This window comes from Onychomys torridus, chromosome 8 (genome assembly GCF_903995425.1).
Source record: "Onychomys torridus chromosome 8, mOncTor1.1, whole genome shotgun sequence".
Lineage (NCBI taxonomy): Eukaryota > Metazoa > Chordata > Mammalia > Rodentia > Cricetidae > Onychomys > Onychomys torridus.
Window position 1 is genome coordinate 54,061,986 of NC_050450.1, and position 19,118 is coordinate 54,081,103.

Here is a 19,118-nt window from a genome sequence, read left to right on the forward strand (position 1 = left end):
GAAGAAACTCAGACTTCTGCTGGGAAGCTCCTTTGGGGAGTGGAGGCAGAGCAGAAGTAACAAGTTTTAGCTGGAGCCCTAGCAGATTGCTACGTATCTGCAGGAGTTTCCCCTTTAGCAGAGTGAAGAAGAAGAAGTAACATCTAGGGCTAGAGCTGAGAAGACATGGATACATACCTCTGCTGGCACATTCCCCTAGGCGAGCAGAGCAGGAGGAGGAATGGAGACCTCTGCTGGGAAGCTCCTTTGGGGTGGGGTGGAGGGCAGAGCAGAGCTCAGCTTTAATGGCTCTCTCTTGGAGGGGAGCATGATTGCTATATCCTGTGAGGAGACCATCCCCCAGCACACCCCAGCTTCAGGTATAGCCTGACTGACTTCCGGACAAGTCAGGATACCTTTCTCTTCACAGCTGTAGGTATGTATCCAGGATACCTCCCTTCACAGCTGTAGGTATAGCCTGACCTCCCGACAAATTGGGATACCTTTCACTCCAGAGCTGTCGGTATCCAGGAGATCTCCCTTCACAGCTGCAGGTATATACAGCCTGACTTCCTGACAAGTCAGGATACCTTTCCCTCCAGAGCTGCAACACTTGCAAGTACTACCTGACTATATAAGTGAAATGTATAGGCTCTTTAAAACAACAAAAAACAAAAAATAAAACCCATAACTTTAGTGAGGTCCACGTGAAAAACGTATGCCATCAAGTTGTTCTTACCTGTCCTTTTTTGTACCCTTGAAAAAAAATGGCTCTGGTTGGATTTTGAATGTTACACTTATGTTTCCTTTCCTCCCTTAACCCCTCCTTTCCATTCTTTTCTCCTCCTCTCTCCCTCCTTTCAGTCCTCCTCCTGCTTGTCCCTTTTAAAATTTAATTTAATTTGTTGTTATTGTATATGAATATGAATTGTATATGGTGTGTGTGCGTGCGCCCCATTAGTGATACAGAAATGGTGACACTCCTTTCTTCATGACATTTTAAGGGTCAGTCCAATGACCCACTATTATGAGTACCTGTAATAAAGTCAGCTACTGGAGTAAATGATCCTTTGAAAACACTTAACCTTTGGCATTTAGTGTTGCGCTTTTCACTGCTTCATTTGCTGCCTTCTAAATCCTGATGCTGTGTTAGCTAACTTTGTGTTACTGAAATGAAATACCTGAGATAACAAGTTATAAGGAGGAGAGGTTTATTTTAGCCTACAGTTGAAACTGCAGGTGTTGGTCTGTGGTCTGTCTCTTGGCTGTGTTGTTTTAGCCCTGTGATAAGATGTGTGCTGAGACAGTACGGGGTGGAGGAGACCTGTGCATCTTACGGGAGCATATGATCCTTTCAGCATTAGCCTAGATTCCTAGGCTACTGTAGTTCTTGTCTAGCTTTATTGATTTATATTTATTTTGAGATAGAGTCTCATGTATCCCAGGTTGGTCTTGAACTCAGTGTGACTGAGGATGGCCTTGAACTACTGAGCTTGTTTCTGCCTCCTAAGTGCTGGTATTGCAGTCATCACTGCCAGTTTACAGATGCTGGGGATTGAACCTAAGACTTTGCTCATGCTAGGTTGGCACTCTACTCACTGAGGTGCCTCCCCAGCCCTGAACAGCATTATGTATTAGCCTACAAATATATAGGTACAGAGATACAGAAGTAAGTGTTTACTTGGAAACAGTGAAAATGATTCATGTGTGCACGTCCTTCATGTTTTTCCTTTTGAAAATTTAAACTGTCATGTCTGCAGATATGCATATACATAGTACGATGCCTGTATGGAGGTCAGAGGACAACTTTGGGGAATGGCTCTCTCCTCCATGGGCTCTGGGGATCAAACTCAGTTTGTCAGCTTGCACAGCAAGTGCTTTACCTGCTGAGCCATCATGCCAACCTCTTGTTTTCCTGTTTTGACACATAGCCAAGGTATACCTTGAACTTATTATATAGCCCAGGTTGGCCCCAAATTCCCCATCTTCTTGCCTCCACCTCCTAAATGCTAAGATTACAGGTGTGTACTATCATGCCTGGTCTGTTCAGTTCTTCTATAGAGTCTCTAGACATTTGAAGATGAATGAAAAATATAAATATGGGCGGGACAAATGTGTGATTTGCTTTGTAGCTTCAAGTTTACCGTGTCTCAAATTCGAACTACATACATATTGAACAGTTAGAGCCTGCAGGCCTTTCAGGGGCCACACATATGTTGTTCCTGACCACATGTTGTTGTTGTACAGCATTGGCTCTCATTCTCCAGCATCCCTAGAAGACGCAGTGCTCTCCAGAGACAGCCCTATCCTGGAAGCCCCTCACCTACAGGGCCCTGTGAAGTCAGACAATGCCTGTTGACTTGGGGCAGGCCCTGGGCCTGCTGCCTTCTCTGGCCAAGGCCAAAGCTGAAGACACCACATTCTCTGGATCAGATGCTACCCAGCAAAGAGGGCTCACCAACTCTGAGGCTGCTCGCCAGCTTTTCAGGCAGTTTCGTTACCAGGTGATGTCTGGGCCCCAGGAGACCCTGAGACAACTTCGGAAGCTCTGTTTCCAGTGGCTGCAGCCAGAGGTTCACACCAAAGAGCAGATCCTGGAGATCCTCATGCTGGAACAGTTTCTGACCATTCTTCCTGGGGAGATCCAGATGTGGGTGAGGGAACAGTGTCCAGGCAGTGGAGAAGAGGCAGTGACCCTTGTGGAAAGCTTGAAGGGAGATCCTCGGAGACTATGGCAGTGGGTAAGCATAGTATCCTATCTGTGAGTTAAGTAAGCCCAGGATCTTCTGGAGCTTCTCTGTTCATTGTCTTTTTTTCTGATAGTTCTTCCAACTGCAGATATGTAGGGTTTCCAAACCAGTAACCAGTCCTTTGATTCTCTGATACAAACTGAGCATTAGCAAGTCAGTCCAGTTCTGACAACTGACTATACAGGTCCAGAGCCTGGCCCCACAGCTGCTCTTGCACTTCAGATGCCACTCACAAATGCCACAGACCAGATGTCTTAACGAACTGGCTGTCAGATTTGATGATTAGTGACTATAGGACTCAGGAAAGTGCTGTCATGACTGTTAGCAGTTTATTGTGTGGAGTAAAACTCAGGAGCAAACATGTCCTCTCCCAGGGTGCCACCCCCTCAGAACCTCGGTAGGTTCACCAGCTGGCAGCTCCAGAAACCCCATTTGTCTGGGGGTTTCACCGGTCTAGCACAGTTGCTTAACTCATTCACCATCAATGGTTGGATGTTCCTGGTCCCTCTCCCTAGGGGGTGGGGTCAGCTGAAAAGTCTGAAGCCTGGAATCCCATGGTGTGCTCATGTGGCAACCAGGCCCCGTCCTGATGGTATTTAAGGGCCACCAAGAGCTGGCTTCCCAGCATGGCCTCCGAGGTGGGTGGAAAGTCTGCGTTAGGCATAATGGAAAATTTCTGTGCTGAGACAACAAAGGTTCAAGGAGGTCTCAGAACAGAAAACAGAGACTACAGTATGTGTTGCTTTTATTATATCTGCGTCTCCTCAGATCTTACGTAGTTTTGTGATTTACACGTCCCCTCACACTACCTCAGAAATTTCTATTTACTAAACGGTGGTCTTGAGTTTTAGTCATTGGAGGCTGTCCAGTAGAACATATTAGTGGTATGAGTTGAAGGTCTCCCAGACCTGCTTCAGGCCTCAGCTTCTGGTCCTTTTTCTGGGTTAAGAAGGGGTTTTCTCTTTCTTTGCCCTATGACCATACGATTGTCTGTCTCATGGTCTGTTGTAGAAGGCCATTTCCACTAACTGTAAGCAACCTCGACTCTGCATCCTTTGCTAATTAACACTGTTTGGTGTCCAGATTGGCATCCAAGTTCTAGGACAAGAGATCTCATCCGAGAAGGTGAACTCAGTACACTGCCAAGGCAGTGAGCTAGAGCCCAGACTGGAAGTGGTGCCTCAGGACCTGCCCCTTCAGAGTTCACCCTCAGCTCCAGTGGAGCTGCTGAGCCATGGTGTGAAGGAGGAATCAGACCTGGAGCCAGAGTTAGGTGAGGGGCAGTTATCCTTTGTGCTATGTGGTGCTCTCTGGGAGAAATTTGGGGGGTTGTGGTTAGTAGGGTTAAGTATACGCTGAACCTATGTAATGCCCTGGAAAGTGTGGAAATGACCCAGGTCTATATTTTAAACCATTCTGTGATTGGGCCACACCATTTGGGTTTTGGTTCTTTGGAGGGAGCTGGGAGAAACATGAGTGAAACTGTCTGGAAGTTTGGAGGAGGTTGTGGTTGTTAGGAGGTAAATACAAGCCTTTGAATTCAATTGACCCCACAAATTGTTATAATTTGTGAAGAATTCATGGTGCCCCCTGGGGAGTGGTTAAGGGAACATCTTCATTCTGAAAGCCTGTTCTTTGCCACAGCTCTGGCTGCTTCCCAGCTTCCAGCCAGACCAGAGGAGGGGCCTGTCAGAGACCAGGACATGGGAACAGCATTTCTCCCAGCAGTGCATCAGGTGAGCTGGGTCCTCTGCCTTTCTTACCCTAGTCCAGGAGGACCGATGGGGCCGCAGACTCAGAAGAGGAGCATGAGGAGATGAGACTCAGTCCACACACACTGCAGCTGTTGTGCAGCCATGCGCCGAGTTGAGTCCCTGCATCTCTAGTCAGTCATCTTGACTGATGGGATCTGGCCTCTGGGAAAAGGTGCAAGTTGCTGGGAAGTCTTTGCCCAAATATGGTAGTTTCTGATTATTATTTTTATTATTACTGCTACTGCTACTACTACTACTTTGAGCCTATGCTAAGAAAGGGCTTTTCATTTCCTAGTGTGAGATACCCAGACAGGGGTCTGTTAGAAACTTAGAATGGTTATTTCTTATCTGTGACAAGTCAGTCTTTTCCTCTCTGACATCATGGGAGTATTGTTGAGAGATTGCACATATTCAAAATATATAGTTTGGTAAGTTTTGATGTACATATGCAGCCCTAAAACACAAGTACAATCAAGAATACATATCTCCATCACATTCAAGTTGCCTTTTAATTTAAAAAATTAAAAAAAAAATTTTTATGTGTATGGATGTTTTGCCTGGTGTGTGCCAAGTGCTTACCTGGTACCCATGGAGGCCAGAAGAGGGCAGATTCCCTAGGAACTCTAGTTACAGATGGCTGTGAGCCACCATGTGGATCCTGGGAATTGAACCCAGGTCCTAGGGAAGAGTATCTAGTGCTCTTAACTGCTGTGCTGTCTGGCCAGCCACTCTTACTTGAATTCTTGTCTCTTGTCATCTTTTTTTTTTACCCCAGGAATTCTGAGATATCTACTAACTACCTTCTGTTAGCAGACATTTGTTCATATTTTCTAGAATTTTATGTAAAATGGAACTTTACCAAAAATTCATCTTCCTTTTCCTTACATGTAATGTATTATTTCCTGGGGTTGTTGTTTTTTTTTTTTTTTGAGCTGAGGATTGAACCCAGGGCCTTGCGCTTGCTAGGCAAGCGCTCTACCACTGAGCTAAATCCCCAACCCTTCCTGGGTTTTTGTTTGTTTGTTTATTTATTTGTTTTGTTTTTAATGTTTTCTCACCGGTTTTGTGTTGTCCATTCCAGGGGTGGCACCCAGGTCTTCATGCATGCTCAGTGACATCTACTGCTGAGTTATATCTCGAGAAATTGCTGGGTATCTTTGTTTTCTTATAAATATTCTCGGAAGTCTCACCTAACCTCCTGCCTAGTTATTTACCATTCAGCTCTTTATTAAACCAATCAAAAGGCACCTTGGCAAAGACACAAATATTCTACAACATTTCCCCCTTTTTGTCTAAATAAAAAGGAAAGGGTTTAACTCTAACATAGTAGAACTGTATACACTAAGAACAATTATCAGGTAATAATTACATTTTCAGTGTCCAGTTCATTTGCATTTGGCAAATTCAGAGAAAGTACTCCATTATCTATCTTATCTTGGTGCGTCAAAAGTTTTTTTACCTAATTCGCTTTCTATCCTAACTTGTATTACCAACCCAAAACTGTCTTTTTAGACCTCAAAACATTTCTTTAGATAAATAATTTAAGCTTATGTGTCTCAACCTTATACATTTTACACCTCATTTATGAGTTTCTTTTCTGAATTTGGTAGCAAGGAAATCTGTAACCGTAACTATCTAGTCTTCAACACCATCAGAGACCCAAGAAGGGTAACTATTACTTGAGTAAACAGAAATGCAGAACAAGCACCTCCCAAAACTATGGAAACAACAGAGACTCTGGCTGCCTGCACAGTCACCCAGGGTTCCTCTGCAATGTTGGGGCAGCCACCTTCTGCCTACAGGCCTAGAATATCTGACAGACTTTTCTGTGAAGCAGGAAATTTGAAGGTCTGTCCCACCTTGTCTTGGCAAAGCTTTGCAGTCATCTTTTGTGTCCTGCTTGTCCAAATTGGACAACATACTGTCAGCAGTTGAGGCAAGGGCAGTTTCTTGCCCAGTGGCTAACCTTGCCCTCAATGATAGCAAATTCCATATGGAGGTTCTTCATTGCCCATCATCCTCTTTTGAAGTATATTGGTGCTGCCAGGAACAGACATGTCTCACTGTTATGTATTGGTGAAATTATTAAGGCCACTCCACGTAGTTAAAAGGGAGGTTTATTTTGTGGGGTAACTTACAAATGAAGGGGTAGGTTGCAGGGTCTGGCAAAGGTATAGGGCAGTCCGACGGTGTTCTCTGGAGAACTCTGCTCGGTCTACTTCCAGCGTCCAGCGTCCCGGAACCAAGAGAGCCACCTCCTCCTGCTCCTCGGTCTTCCGCTCCCTCCTCTGCCCCGCCTTGTGGGCGTGATCATTACTGAAGCCTCAATGGAGGTTGGAACTTCCAGGCCAATGCTGGGATGGCTATCCACTACAGTTATGAAAAGCCTTTTGTTATTAAAACATCTTAAATGCCATATTCTGTAGATCTCTAAAGTGTTTGAAGACCACCTATCTAAAACATATGACCTTAAAAACATACCTAACATGGCTACAAATTTGATTGTTACATGACTAACTACTAACCTGTATTTATTAATTATCCTAAACAGTTTGTAATAATGGCTTTCAAATGTCATAATAGCTTTCAAGGACTGGAACTTTACATTACATTTTTATAGATACAATATCTCAAACAAGAGTAGAAACTTATGTACACTATATATAACAAAAGTAGCCTTAAATTTGTATCAATATACTATATCCCCCCTTTATTTTCAGAAAGAGATCCAACCTCCTTTGTTAAGTTTTTTTTTAACCATGATGAGTAACAGCTTGCAACTCCCCACCCCCCAAAAAAGTGATGAACATCCACTGTATGACCAGAAACCATACAGTGCACCTCTTGGGAATGTGGGCATAATGTTCTCTAGTCTGCTTCCTCTAGTCTGGGGGCAAGGGAATCTTTAGGGTACTCTGAGGAAAATGAGATAATGGTCCTGGGGAAATAAGCTGTAATATTTGTTGTCCAGACTTTGTATAATGGGAACATGTGGGGCTTATCTGAGGTCCTGGCTGGAGTAGTACGTGAGGCTGACCCATCTGAGTTAGTAGCTTTGAAGCTGTTCTGGATGCAGAATTTTGAGGAAACTGTAGTAGAGGCATTTTGAGTCTGGATCACCTGGGCTACCTGTCGTCTTCATTGATGTCTGATCCTTTTTTTCAGAAAACATGAAGTTGTAAAGGTAACATATATATCTGTATTAACACAGGTATGGAATGTGCGATGTGCACAAATCAGCTAAAGATGATTTTTTGTTTTATGTTTGAGCAGGTAAAAGACATCTGTCAACTTTATAAGTCTCTTTGGACTCTACAACCAAACCTCTATCCATGCCATATGAAAGGATGGCATGTAATAATATGCCATGAGGATTCTGTAGCCAACAAGAGTGATCATGTTTCATCCAGTCTCAGAGCTGTTTCCATGTTGAGGGATCAACATACATGTCACCTATCCTGTAGTTTTTCCTGCCTTCCTCCCTTAAGTCTACAGCCAAAATCTTTAGGAGATCTCCCCTGGTCAAATATGAACATTATTAATTTTGAAGGAATCCATAGCTTTTTATTTCCCATAGAAGCAAAAGCTCTCCCCCAAACCAACACATTTCTCGACTTCCATTCTGAAGCCAAAACATCCCTAAAGTGTACAGGCTGGCAGTTCAGCAGTTCCTTCCACAGTCTAATGTCCCTCAGCAGCTGCCGTTCATTCATCAGCATTAAAAAAATTCAAAGTCAACAAAGCAACATACAGGATCCAGGCGCCCTGTGTATTTCTCATTCTTAGGTGGATTTTTTATATTACTTTACTCTTTCTTTAAAGACTTTATTTTATTATTTTTAAACTATTTATTTTTATGACTGTCTGTATCCAATTTTTTTCTTTCTTTAGCACCTAAGCACATTGTAACCTGTTCAGAGGTTTTCTGGGCCTGGATCTGACTGCTTTTTTTTCCCTCCTGGGTCTGTATTCTCTAACCACATAGCCAAAGCTTAAACTGTTAGGGTGGCTAGGCACTCTGCTGTGGCTGGCTCTGCCCCCCTTGGTTTCCTGAGAGTCTAGCCTCATGCTGGCTGGTGTGGGCCCCAGAGTGCCATTTACCTGCCTCATCTCTGAGAATGTGTTGTGTCCGCCTGCAGCAGGCATATACACCCAGTGCCTCCTGCTCCAGTGCTCAGCTGCACAGCAGAGCCTCTTAAAAGAGCTGTACCTCCCTATGCCAAGACTACTCAAGAGACTGAGGTCACCAGGAAGCTCCTCCCAACCTCTTCCTGCCTAGCTACTGACCATTCAGCTCTTTATTAGACCAGTCAGAGGGCACCTTGGCAAAGACGTCTTCACAGTGTAGACAAATATTTCACAACATTACTAGCGTTCATTTTTTTTTCCTTTCCACCGTCTTATGGGGAGAAGACTCCCTCTTACTACAGGTCTCAGCAGCCTCTGGCTTTTTTTTCTTATGGAGTAGAGACTGTTTTAATTTTCCACCCAGTAAGTACTTCATGGCTCCTCTCTAGCATGCCCACCATCTTTTGCACTTCTGTTAAGGGGCCTCTGTGAAGTGAAAAAAGGGCCAGTTGAACAGAACACTGTGATACTGCAACAGCTAGTCTGAGCAAACAGCTGCTAAGTGACAAGTGGGTGGGTATTGTATGCAGGGTGGATACGCTGCTAAACCCGTGACTCACAACCTGTTCAAGATGCTGTCAGCCACGAAAGACACACAGCTGCTGGCTGTGGTGGCACACCTGTAATTCTAGCACTTTAACGAATGAAGTAGGAGAGTTGTAGGTTCTGGGGCGGCTTAAACTCCGCAGTGAGTTTCAGGACAGACTGAACTGTACTGAAGAAGTTATCTTGAAAAACAACAAACAAGCAGACAAGTTATAAGTGAATAGTGTACAGTTTAAAACCTTGGAATTAATTCTGAAAAGTTCCATTTGATGCTCTCAGTCTGCCGTTGACAATGGGTAACAAACCAGAGATGTGAAAATGTGGTATGGGAGGATTGTACAGGACTAGAGAAGCCTGCTACTTAGGGCTAAGGTTCATTTGAAAACTGTCTGAAGAAAAATTCCTTTTTGTTTAGTGGTATTTTCATTCCATGATATTTAATTTCTGCAATTCTTTGTAAATTCTGCGATTAGTCCCTGTCTGAAGTGTAGCTGATAAAGGTTTTTCTCCCGTCCCATGGGCTGTGTGTTCTGCTGCTTGCATTGCTGTGCAGATTTTGATGTTCATGTGGCCCATCTGTTGACACTTGGTCCTCTTTGTTACTGCCGGTTCCTGTGCAGTTAGTGTTCTATTCAGAAAGTTCGTGCCTGCCCCAGTGTCTTGAAGAGTAGCCCCTATGTTTTCTTCTAGAAGTTCAGCATTTAAGGGTTTAAATGAAGGCCTTCCACCCATTTTTGCGTTGGTTTTTGTGCAGTGTGAAAGATAAGGGTTTAGTTTCGTTCTTCGGATGGATAACTGGTTTTGCCCGTACCATTTGTTGAACAGCTGTCTTTTTTCCAGAGTAACTTCTTGCCTCCATAGTCAAAACTTAAGTGTGTGTAGCTTTGTCATCTTATATGTCCAAGTCCTCTATTTTGTGCCATTGGTCTGTCTATTTTTATGATAGTACCAAGCTGTCTTTATCACTTTATCAAAGGATTATTGTTTCTGGAGTACGTAGGGACAGTCCCAGAGAATTAGTTAATATATTTAAAACAGCGCAGACACCAACTATAACCTGTTTTTGATAACTTGAAAGTTCAAAGCTGAACATGGTGATACTTGCCTGTAATTCTAGCACTCAGAAGCCTGAGGCAATGGGATTAGAATTTGAGGCCACTCACAAAATTAAATACTAACCAAATATTCAAAACGCTAATTAGCACTGTTAATTATTGGTAGTTATATATACACAGTGCTTGTATTAGCTGATTGGCAGTTATACCCACTTACAGTGCCTGTGTTAACTGACAACCACTTATCAAGCACTAAAGCAAACAAGTTATCCATTTTCTGCCTTAGCAAAACATTTGTATTTAATGGAGTCCTTTGAAAATGAAGGGAAGTTTAAATATAAATAACTCCTTCCTCTAGTCTTGTCTATAAATTAGGAATTTACATCAGAATGCTGGAGGGGTGTGATTACCCCTACGCAGTACTTTATTATCAGAAACTATGAATGAGTAGGACTCCTGCCTACACTGAGTCGAAGGTGGCACAGCTCCTAAGTCCACAAGGTGGTGCTCTCTCCGTACAGAAACATGATTCCCCATCAGAGCACTTGCTTGCCTGTGTCCTCCCGAGTAAGACCTTGGGGTTTCCAAAGGGAAAGATGACGGCTGCTGGTACCTTGCATCTCTAGTGGGGGTTACATTCAAGCCTCGGCTTCTTGGCATTTGTGGAGTGTGAGGCTTTCAGCCAGAGGTGCACTGTTGAGTGACCCGAGCCTCTGACCTGGGCTGCCCGCTGGCAGAAGGAGACCGCTGGAGCTTCGGTGCTTGTACTCTTTTGCTGGACACTGCACATAGCGGCAGCTGTTTTTGTGCCATGGGGAATGCCCAGCGTCCAGCAAAGCTGGCATTCTGTCAGGTGCTTGTGTGGCGTCCCTTAACCTGCCAGCACCAAAATGAGGGTCTGTGTGTTCCAACGAAGGACTCTTGCATTCAGCAATGTTTACTCAGACTGACTATTTCTAGGAATTTCATTCATTGAACAGTAACAAAATAATACGTTCAAATTAAATTTTGTATATAAAATATAGCTAGGTATGTATATTGAGAGAACTTTTGAGTGTTCTGATGTTTTTAATACCAAAATATTCTCTTCCTCTCTCCATCTCTCCCTACCCTGAGCCATGTGCTAATTTAAGACTTTGGTGTCACTCCTGGAGACATTCCTGACACTAGATGGCAGACTTGCTTTAGAACTGAGGGTGAGAAATGCAGTGTCCTGTTTTAACAGTGGCACTTCTTTCAAACCTCCCAACAAATTGTTGAGTTCAGTGCTAATAGCAGATGAGGACCAAGATTCCAGAAGGTTAAGTAACTTGTTCAAGGTCACCCCGCTAGAAATTGACCGGTCTGGGACTTGGGGTTCAGCATGTATGACTGCACAGAGTGTGCTGCTAGTCACTCTGGGTTGCTGCTACTGGCAGCTTCTTCTCATGGGGAGGCTGAAATCTCAGTTTGAAAGGTGGGTGGACATGGGGGTGGGTGGCCTTCCCGGTTTGGGGTCTTAAGCCTGCAGTTGAAGAGAAGAAGAAAGGCTTTGGGTAACAGGGGAACACTGCCCAGAGGCACTGAGAGTCAAAACCACTTCATGTTAGTCCTTCCGTGAACCATTGAGAGTCCAGGTGCATGCATCTGCAACACCTGATGTTTTTGAAGCCACCAGCTTTTGTTTGGGAATCAGGTTTTGCAGTTGACTTCATTGTTGACTTTTCTTACCTTTTCAGTCATTTATACTTGCTTTTCTCCACTAATTCCTTTTCATGTCTTTCTTTTCTCTCTGGACTATCTAGGTTTCCATCAGTGGGGTTAGCAGGTCCTCAGTGTCACAAGAGCATCACTGCAGTTCTTGAAAGAGATACGTACAAGGATCAGCCTGTGTGGTAGCACTCTTCACTCCTAAATACATGCAGCATAAACTGCCCCTCCCAAATGTGTACCCCTAGTGCCTAAACCAGGCAAGAGCTGCCAATGTGAAGCCTGTCATCTTCCCTTTGGTTTTCTGTTCTCGACTTGTGTTCCTGTGAGTCCTTAGGTCTCCTGTTGACCAGAGTCTGTGGCACTTCCTTCCTCTCAGCGTTCTGGGTTGCCTTCATTGGAATGATACTTTGTTTTTTTCTAGGAGCAGTGGAGACACCTGGATACCACTCAGAAAGAACAGTACTGGGATTTCATGCTGGAGACCTATGGGAAAATGGTCTCAGGAGGTAAGGACATGGGCCCACTTGATAGGAGGAGATGAAAAGAGTGGGAAGGTATTAGGTATTTTCTGTGCATTTCTAGAGACCTGCTCAAGGTTTGGGGGTGAAGAGAATAATTGATGCTACAGTAGGAACTTGATGAGTTGGAGATAGCAGGCTTATAAGTAGGAATGTCCCAGTATTGAAAGTGTTCTGTTTGTCAGGAACTGTGTGAGTGTGTTACGTTCAGTAATACCTTTAATTTATGAAATAAATGGGCATGGTGATGGTATCCCCCACCCCCAACTCCTTATTTTTCCCTTTTTGCGACAGTTTTGTAGTCCTGGAACTCGCTCTGTAGACCAGGTTGCCCTTGAACTCACAGGGATCTGCCTGTCTTTGCCTCCCGAGTGCTGGGATTAAAGGCGTGCACCACCACAACCAGCCATGGCTTTCCTCTTTTGAAGATGCTGGAAGTAGCATCAGACCAAGGACTTGCTCCCTCTTCCACAGCTCCCAGGTTGGGTTGGGTGGAGTCAGTTGTGATGGGTGTTGAGTTTGTGCTCTCCTCTACTAAGCTGCCTAAACTAGGAGCTGGTGGAGTCCCTGATCCTTGCACCAGCCTGCCAGTGGTCCCCAGACGCCTGTGGTCACCTGTCTAGATTATTGTTTTCATGGCATTCACCGTATGTTCCTGTCAGCTAGTTCTCAGGTGGGGTCACTGTTTCCATGTCTAGGGTTCTTTTTTAAAAGACACAGTTTGAGCTCCCAGAGGTTCTGTTCATCTAAGCCCACAAAATGTATCTCTCTTGGCAGCAGGTATTTCCAACTCCAAACCTGAGCTGACTAACATAGCAGAATATGGGGAAGAGCTTGCAGGGCTGCACCTTCATGTCGCTGAGAAGATACCAAGACTCGCCTGCAAAGGTCAGTGAGCTTCATTTGTCTCCAGCCATTTCTGACCTCCTCACATTAAATTGGAGGTAGTGGGGACATTCATTATAGCTAACTGATCGGCTTGACCGCCAAAGTTGGGTTTCCTAGTCGCTCCCGATTGGACTGTTGACATATTTATTAACCATGAAAGGAAGAGCACCGGTCGGATCTGCTTTCAGTCTTGTCTGGTTTGATAGTTTTCCTTCTCAGAGAGAATTCACACTCAGACAAAAATGAGGCCAATACAGGTAGGTAGAATTCCCTCAAAAGACACTCTGTAACAGCCATTATTACCGTCACCAACAGGAAAATTCAGAGAAAATACTGTTTGGATTTTTTAAAATTACTTTATTATTAATCTATGTTTTAGATTTGTGTGTGTAGGGGCATACTTTGCCACTGCATGAGTGTAGAGGCCAGAGGCCAGCTTCATGTAATCTTCTTTCACCTTTTTGTGGGTTCTAGGGACCAAACTCAGGTCATGTGGCTTGTGTGGCAAGCACTGATACCCACTGAACCATCTTGCTGGCCCAGAACTAAACTTTTCTTACTGTGCTCATAATCAGTAGTCACCACCTACCATAAGAAAATAAACCAACAGAAAAATGTTTGATGTAGCCTTCATTAAATAGCAGCAGCAATTGATTCTTGATGTGGGAATAAATCTGAATGTGCCGTGCTGTGTGCTCCTCTGCTCTGGGTGCTCTTTCTAAACCCTGTCTGTACTAGAAAGTGTAACAGTTCACTCATGTACACCCATGTGTACACACATGCCTACTGAATTCTAGAACCTTGGAGAAGGAAAAGGACTTAGGGTGGAAATTGTGTGACAAATTACCCTTTCCCCTATCGAGTCTAATTATTTTCCTTTGCTACTGTGTTACAGAGAACAAGAACTGATAGATATGACTTTATTATCAATTTTTTTTGGGGGGGTGCTGGGAGTCAAGCCAGCTCTTTTCTTTTTTATTTGTATGTATTTTAAAAAAAAAATTTTAAATTCATTTTACTTACTAATCACAGATCTCCTCTCATCCCTCCACCCACCTCCCCACCACAGCAGGCCTCACTCCCACCCCTCCCGTCCCCTCCTCCAAAAGGGTACGTTCTCCCATGGGCGGGGCCAGCGAAACCTGGTACATTCAATTGAGGCAGGACCAATGCACCAGGGATAAATAGATCCTGATTACACTGCCGGGGGCCCCTCAAACAGACCCAGCTACACATCTCTCTCCCATATGCATTGGGTCGAGTCTGGTCCCATGCAGGTTCCACAGCTTTTGGTCTAGAGTTCATGAGTCCCCAAGGCTTGGTTCAGTTGTCTCTGTAGATTTCCCCAGACTCCCCTTCTTCATAGAATCCCTCTTCCATGTCTTCTACTGGACTCCTGGAGCTCGGCCTGGTGCGTGGTTGTGGATCTTTGGGTCTGCTTCCATTAGATACTGGCTGAAGGCTCTATAAAGACAGGGTATTCACCAATCTCAAGCCAGCTCTTATACATGCAAAACACACATTATATCCAGTTATGATTTTAATTTGAAGCAATATATATTGCTAGGTTCTGTTCTTAGCACCCACGTGGCAGCTTACTAACTGTAACTCCACTTCCAGGGAATCTGATGGCCTTTTCTGGCCTCCTTAAACACCATACATACACATGGTGCACAGACATATGCAGGCAAAATACCCATATACACAAAATTTAAACATTTTAAAATTACAGTATTGATCCCATTAAGTGACCCAGATAGCCCAGCTCTTCCTGAGCTCCTTTCCCAGGTGACGCTCATGAAGCTTCATCTTCCGGCTTGTCTCATCACTCTTCTCTGCTGACATGAAATAGTTAGAGATCGATTGCTCCACTGGAGCCCAGGTCCTCCGCAAAAGCAGTAAGTGGTCTTATGCACTGAGCCTATTATTATTATTATTATTATTATTATTATTACTACTACTACTACTACTACTACTACTACTACTACTATTACATGATACTGGTTTTTTGGAGCAGTTTTATATTCTCAATAAAAATAAGTAAAGGACAGAGCTTGCCTATACCTTGTAGCAATAGTATTTTGTGATAATCAGCTCACTATATCCCAAACTGTTTCGGTTTTGTGTTGGGTTTTGTTCGTTTTTCTTTATCCATCCCTCCTGCTGACTTGGCCCATTAGTTCTGCTTTGAATAAATGATCCTGTCTTTATTGCTAGAGATAGAATTGAGAGAAAGGGTAGTAGAAGGAAGTGTGGAAAGATTAACTTGGTGGTGATGTGGACAGATGGGAAGAGAACACTTGGAGAGAGAAGCCTATGTAGAGCTGAAGTGGGGGTCCAGCCACACAGGAAGAGACTGAACTGGGGCTGAAGCTACAGGGACAAGATAGGAAAGGGCCACTTGGAAAATGCAAGTTGATGGGACTGACAGACGTGTAGTTAAACCAGCTACAGAAGTCACAAGAGAGAAATGCTGTTTTCTTTGACCACATGGAAGGACAGAGAAAAAGCAGATCTGTATTTGTAATCAGACTACCAAGGGATTAAAAAAAAAAAAACAAAAAACAAAAACAAAAAACCAAACCACCACCACCACCACAAACCAGAAACAGTTAAGTGATTCCTAAGTAGATATCTTAACAGCAGGGTCGAGTGGTAAGGAAAGCTGGAATATTCGTTATGTGTGTCACTAGGAAAGGAGCCCAGGAAGAACTGGACTGTCTGGTTCATTTCTGATGGAGGAGCCAGGCAGTGGGGGGGTAGGGGAGTGGACAGGTAGGGGGGATGGGGGTGGGGGGGAGGGAGCTGCTTCTCTGTGTGCAAGCAGTAAGGAAGCGCTGGGGGAGACTCTTCAGTTTGTCTGTGTTGCTTAAACAAAATAAGTTAGAAATTGATTTTAAAAAGATAATGTGTAAAGTAGACACAAAGAAGAAAATGAGTGGATATTTACATCTGTTTGGATTGGAAACATTTTTCTAAGCATAGAGGCAATAAAAAATCTTTGAGGAAAAGATTAACAGATATCCATACTTATAAAAGAAAAAAACAATCTATACATAAAAATTACTCCAAACAAAATTACTGCAACTAAATTGGTATAAAACATTTTTGTGAACTTGATAGATAAATGATGGTCTATATTATTTTTCTTAATATAGAGAAAGTTAGAAAGCAAGTTGATGAGAACAAATTACTTTCTCAGTAAGATTTGGACAGCAGTCCTGGAATATGAAAAATAGCTCCCAGATGTGGTGGGGGAAAAAAGATTCATCCTTTCATCACTGAGGAATTAACATTTAAAATAACAAAAATCCATTTTTCAGTGGTCTAAATAGAATACATATAAAAACCACTCAATACTCAAGTATTTATTAGCCCCTCCCCATTTCCCTTTGTTGAACAACATACCAGAGGTTGAGAGAGTCCTTGCCAGTAGGTGTTAAGGACCTTGGGGATGGAGAGATGGCTCAGTGATTTAGGACTCTTGCTGCTCACATAGAAGCCCTGGGTTTTGTTCCCAGTATCTACATACAGCTTACAACCATCTGTAACCCCAGTTCCAGGGGATCTGAGACCCTCTTCTGATCTATGTAGGCTTCTATGTGTATGTGATGCACATATATACACTCAGACACACATAAAATCAAATATAAGAATAATTTTTTTTTAAAAGAACAGTAGTCTTTATGCCATAAGTATAGCAGTTGTCCTCTGAAGAATTCCTTTAAAGTATTGATCAGGGGCTGGAGAGGTGGCTCAGTGGTTAAGAGCACTGTCTGCTCTTCCAGAGGTCCTGAGTTCAGTTCCCAGCAACCACATGGTGCCTCACAACCATCCATAATTCGATCTGGCGCCCTCTTCTGGCTTGTAAGCATACATGCAGACAGACTACTGTATACATAATAAATAAATAAAAGTATTGATCAGAAAATGGGTAAAAACATAAGAGAATTGCTTATTACAGTGATGTTTATTGTAGTAAACACATGATTAACAGCATAGGTTTCCACAGTGGGGAATCCTTAAGTACATAGCATGTTTATTATAACTCTTGGACAGTGGGTGTTACTCGGTTTTTTGAGGTGCTGCTTATAAAGACTTCTTTAAAGTCAGAGAGACAGTACTTTACCCGTTGAGTTGAATATGTCCTGGTACTCAGAATTAATACGTTCAGTTCTAGTTCTCTGGCAGGTGCCTAGATCTGTCAGGCCATTGTTAAGGTGAAGATGAAAATAGAAGAAAACAGCCTTTTGTTTATATTTGTTTTGTTTTATTTAAATTTCTTGAGGCAGAGTCTTATGTTGACCTGCCGGCCTTGAACCTACTATGTAGCTCAGGATGATCTTGAACTTCTATCTCTCTTTTGTCTACCTCCTGGGTGGTAGCTTTACAGGTATGTGTGGCCAGACCCAGCTTAAATGGCCTCTTTTCCTTCTTTTTTTTCCTTTTTTCTTTTTTTAAGGTGGGTCTTGCTGTGTTGCCTAGGCTGCCCTTGAACTTCTGATCTTTCTGCCTCACCTTCCCACTCTGGGATTGTAGGTGTATGATATTGTGCCTGGTACTGAATAGCATCTTAGTTTTATAGGGATAAATTATTTTAAAATTTTTAAGTAAATCTTCCAACCAAAATAAAAACTTTTATCATATGTATCATGAGTAATAATCAGAAACCTACATTATGAGAAAAAGGATAATTGCTTATATAAGTTAATAAAGTATGTATAGCTGAGTTTGGTAGCCAGTACCTGAATTCCTAGCTACCCAGGAGGCTGAGCAGGAGCATCACTTGAGCCAAAGAGTTTGAGGCTAGCCTGGGCAACACAGCAAAACCAAAAATAGGTGTGAAACCATACATAAAAGCAAGGCACACACAACTGCTTTGTTGAATCAGTGTGGCACAATATGGCCTTATTGCATTAATCTACAATAAAATGACACATTAACAAAGTTTATTAATTAAATCGTATGTTTCTTATAAGGGAATCCATGTTTATTAAATAGACCAGTGTCAATGTTTACTATATACATGCTATATAGCCAGATAGAGAACTGATGTCAATATGACATCAGTGATATGTGAAAATAGGTTATACATCCATACATGCAGATTAAATTAGAAAGACTGAAAATCCAGCTGTGGCAGTGGTGGTGGTGGTGGTGGTGGTGGTGGTGGTGACAGCGGTTCACACTTTCAGTCCCAGCACTAGGGACAGAGGCAGCTGGATCTCTGAGTTTGAGGCCAGTCTGATCTATGAAAATTTCAGGCTAGCCAGGACCATAAAGTGAGACCCTGTCTCAAAGCAAAAACTGGAAGAAGACGTGTAGTCATGTTTGGTAGTTCTGTTGGAGTTGTTTGGTTTTCTCATGTATGTTTACTTTCCCTTTCTAAATTCTTTTAAATTATGTTTACCTTTTATATACAATCAAATAAGAATCTTGGAGCTGGAGGGATGGCTCAGCAGTTGAGAGCACGTGTGTTGCTCTTGCAGAGGACCTGAGTTTGGTTCCCAGTGTACATGTCAGGTGGCTCACAGATGTCAGTGACACCAGCTCCTGTGTGGGTACCTACATCCATATCCATGTATACACAAACATACTCAATACACGTAATTAAAAATAATAAAAATAAATCTTAAAAAGAAAACCAACCATCTTAACAAGCACAGCTTGCATATAACGTGTTTGTTTTTTGTAAGTGCATGCTGCTTGCTTTTGGAGGGAAAAGCCCAGTAGGAGCCTGTGGTGTTCAGAGTGGCTCAGTCCAGAGCCAGGTGAGCCTTGAACCCAGCACAGGTAAAGGGAGTCTGT

General features: G+C 43.1%; 1 protein-coding gene across 2 annotated transcripts in view; it reads left to right on the forward strand.

Annotated features, from left to right (window-relative positions):
* Znf18 (zinc finger protein 18) overlaps positions 1-19,118 on the forward strand; it is a 29,419-nt gene that overhangs the window by 8,925 nt on the left and 1,376 nt on the right. The window contains exons 2-6 of one of the 2 annotated variants that reach the window (XM_036196933.1): positions 2,227-2,720; positions 3,813-4,002; positions 4,374-4,465; positions 12,326-12,410; positions 13,200-13,310. In XM_036196933.1, coding sequence (XP_036052826.1) covers positions 2,328-2,720; positions 3,813-4,002; positions 4,374-4,465; positions 12,326-12,410; positions 13,200-13,310 — 871 coding nt within the window. In that variant the 5' untranslated portion in view covers positions 2,227-2,327. The remainder of the gene's footprint in view (positions 1-2,226; positions 2,721-3,812; positions 4,003-4,373; positions 4,466-12,325; positions 12,411-13,199; positions 13,311-19,118) is intronic. The other variant, XM_036196934.1, reaches the window with a different exon arrangement.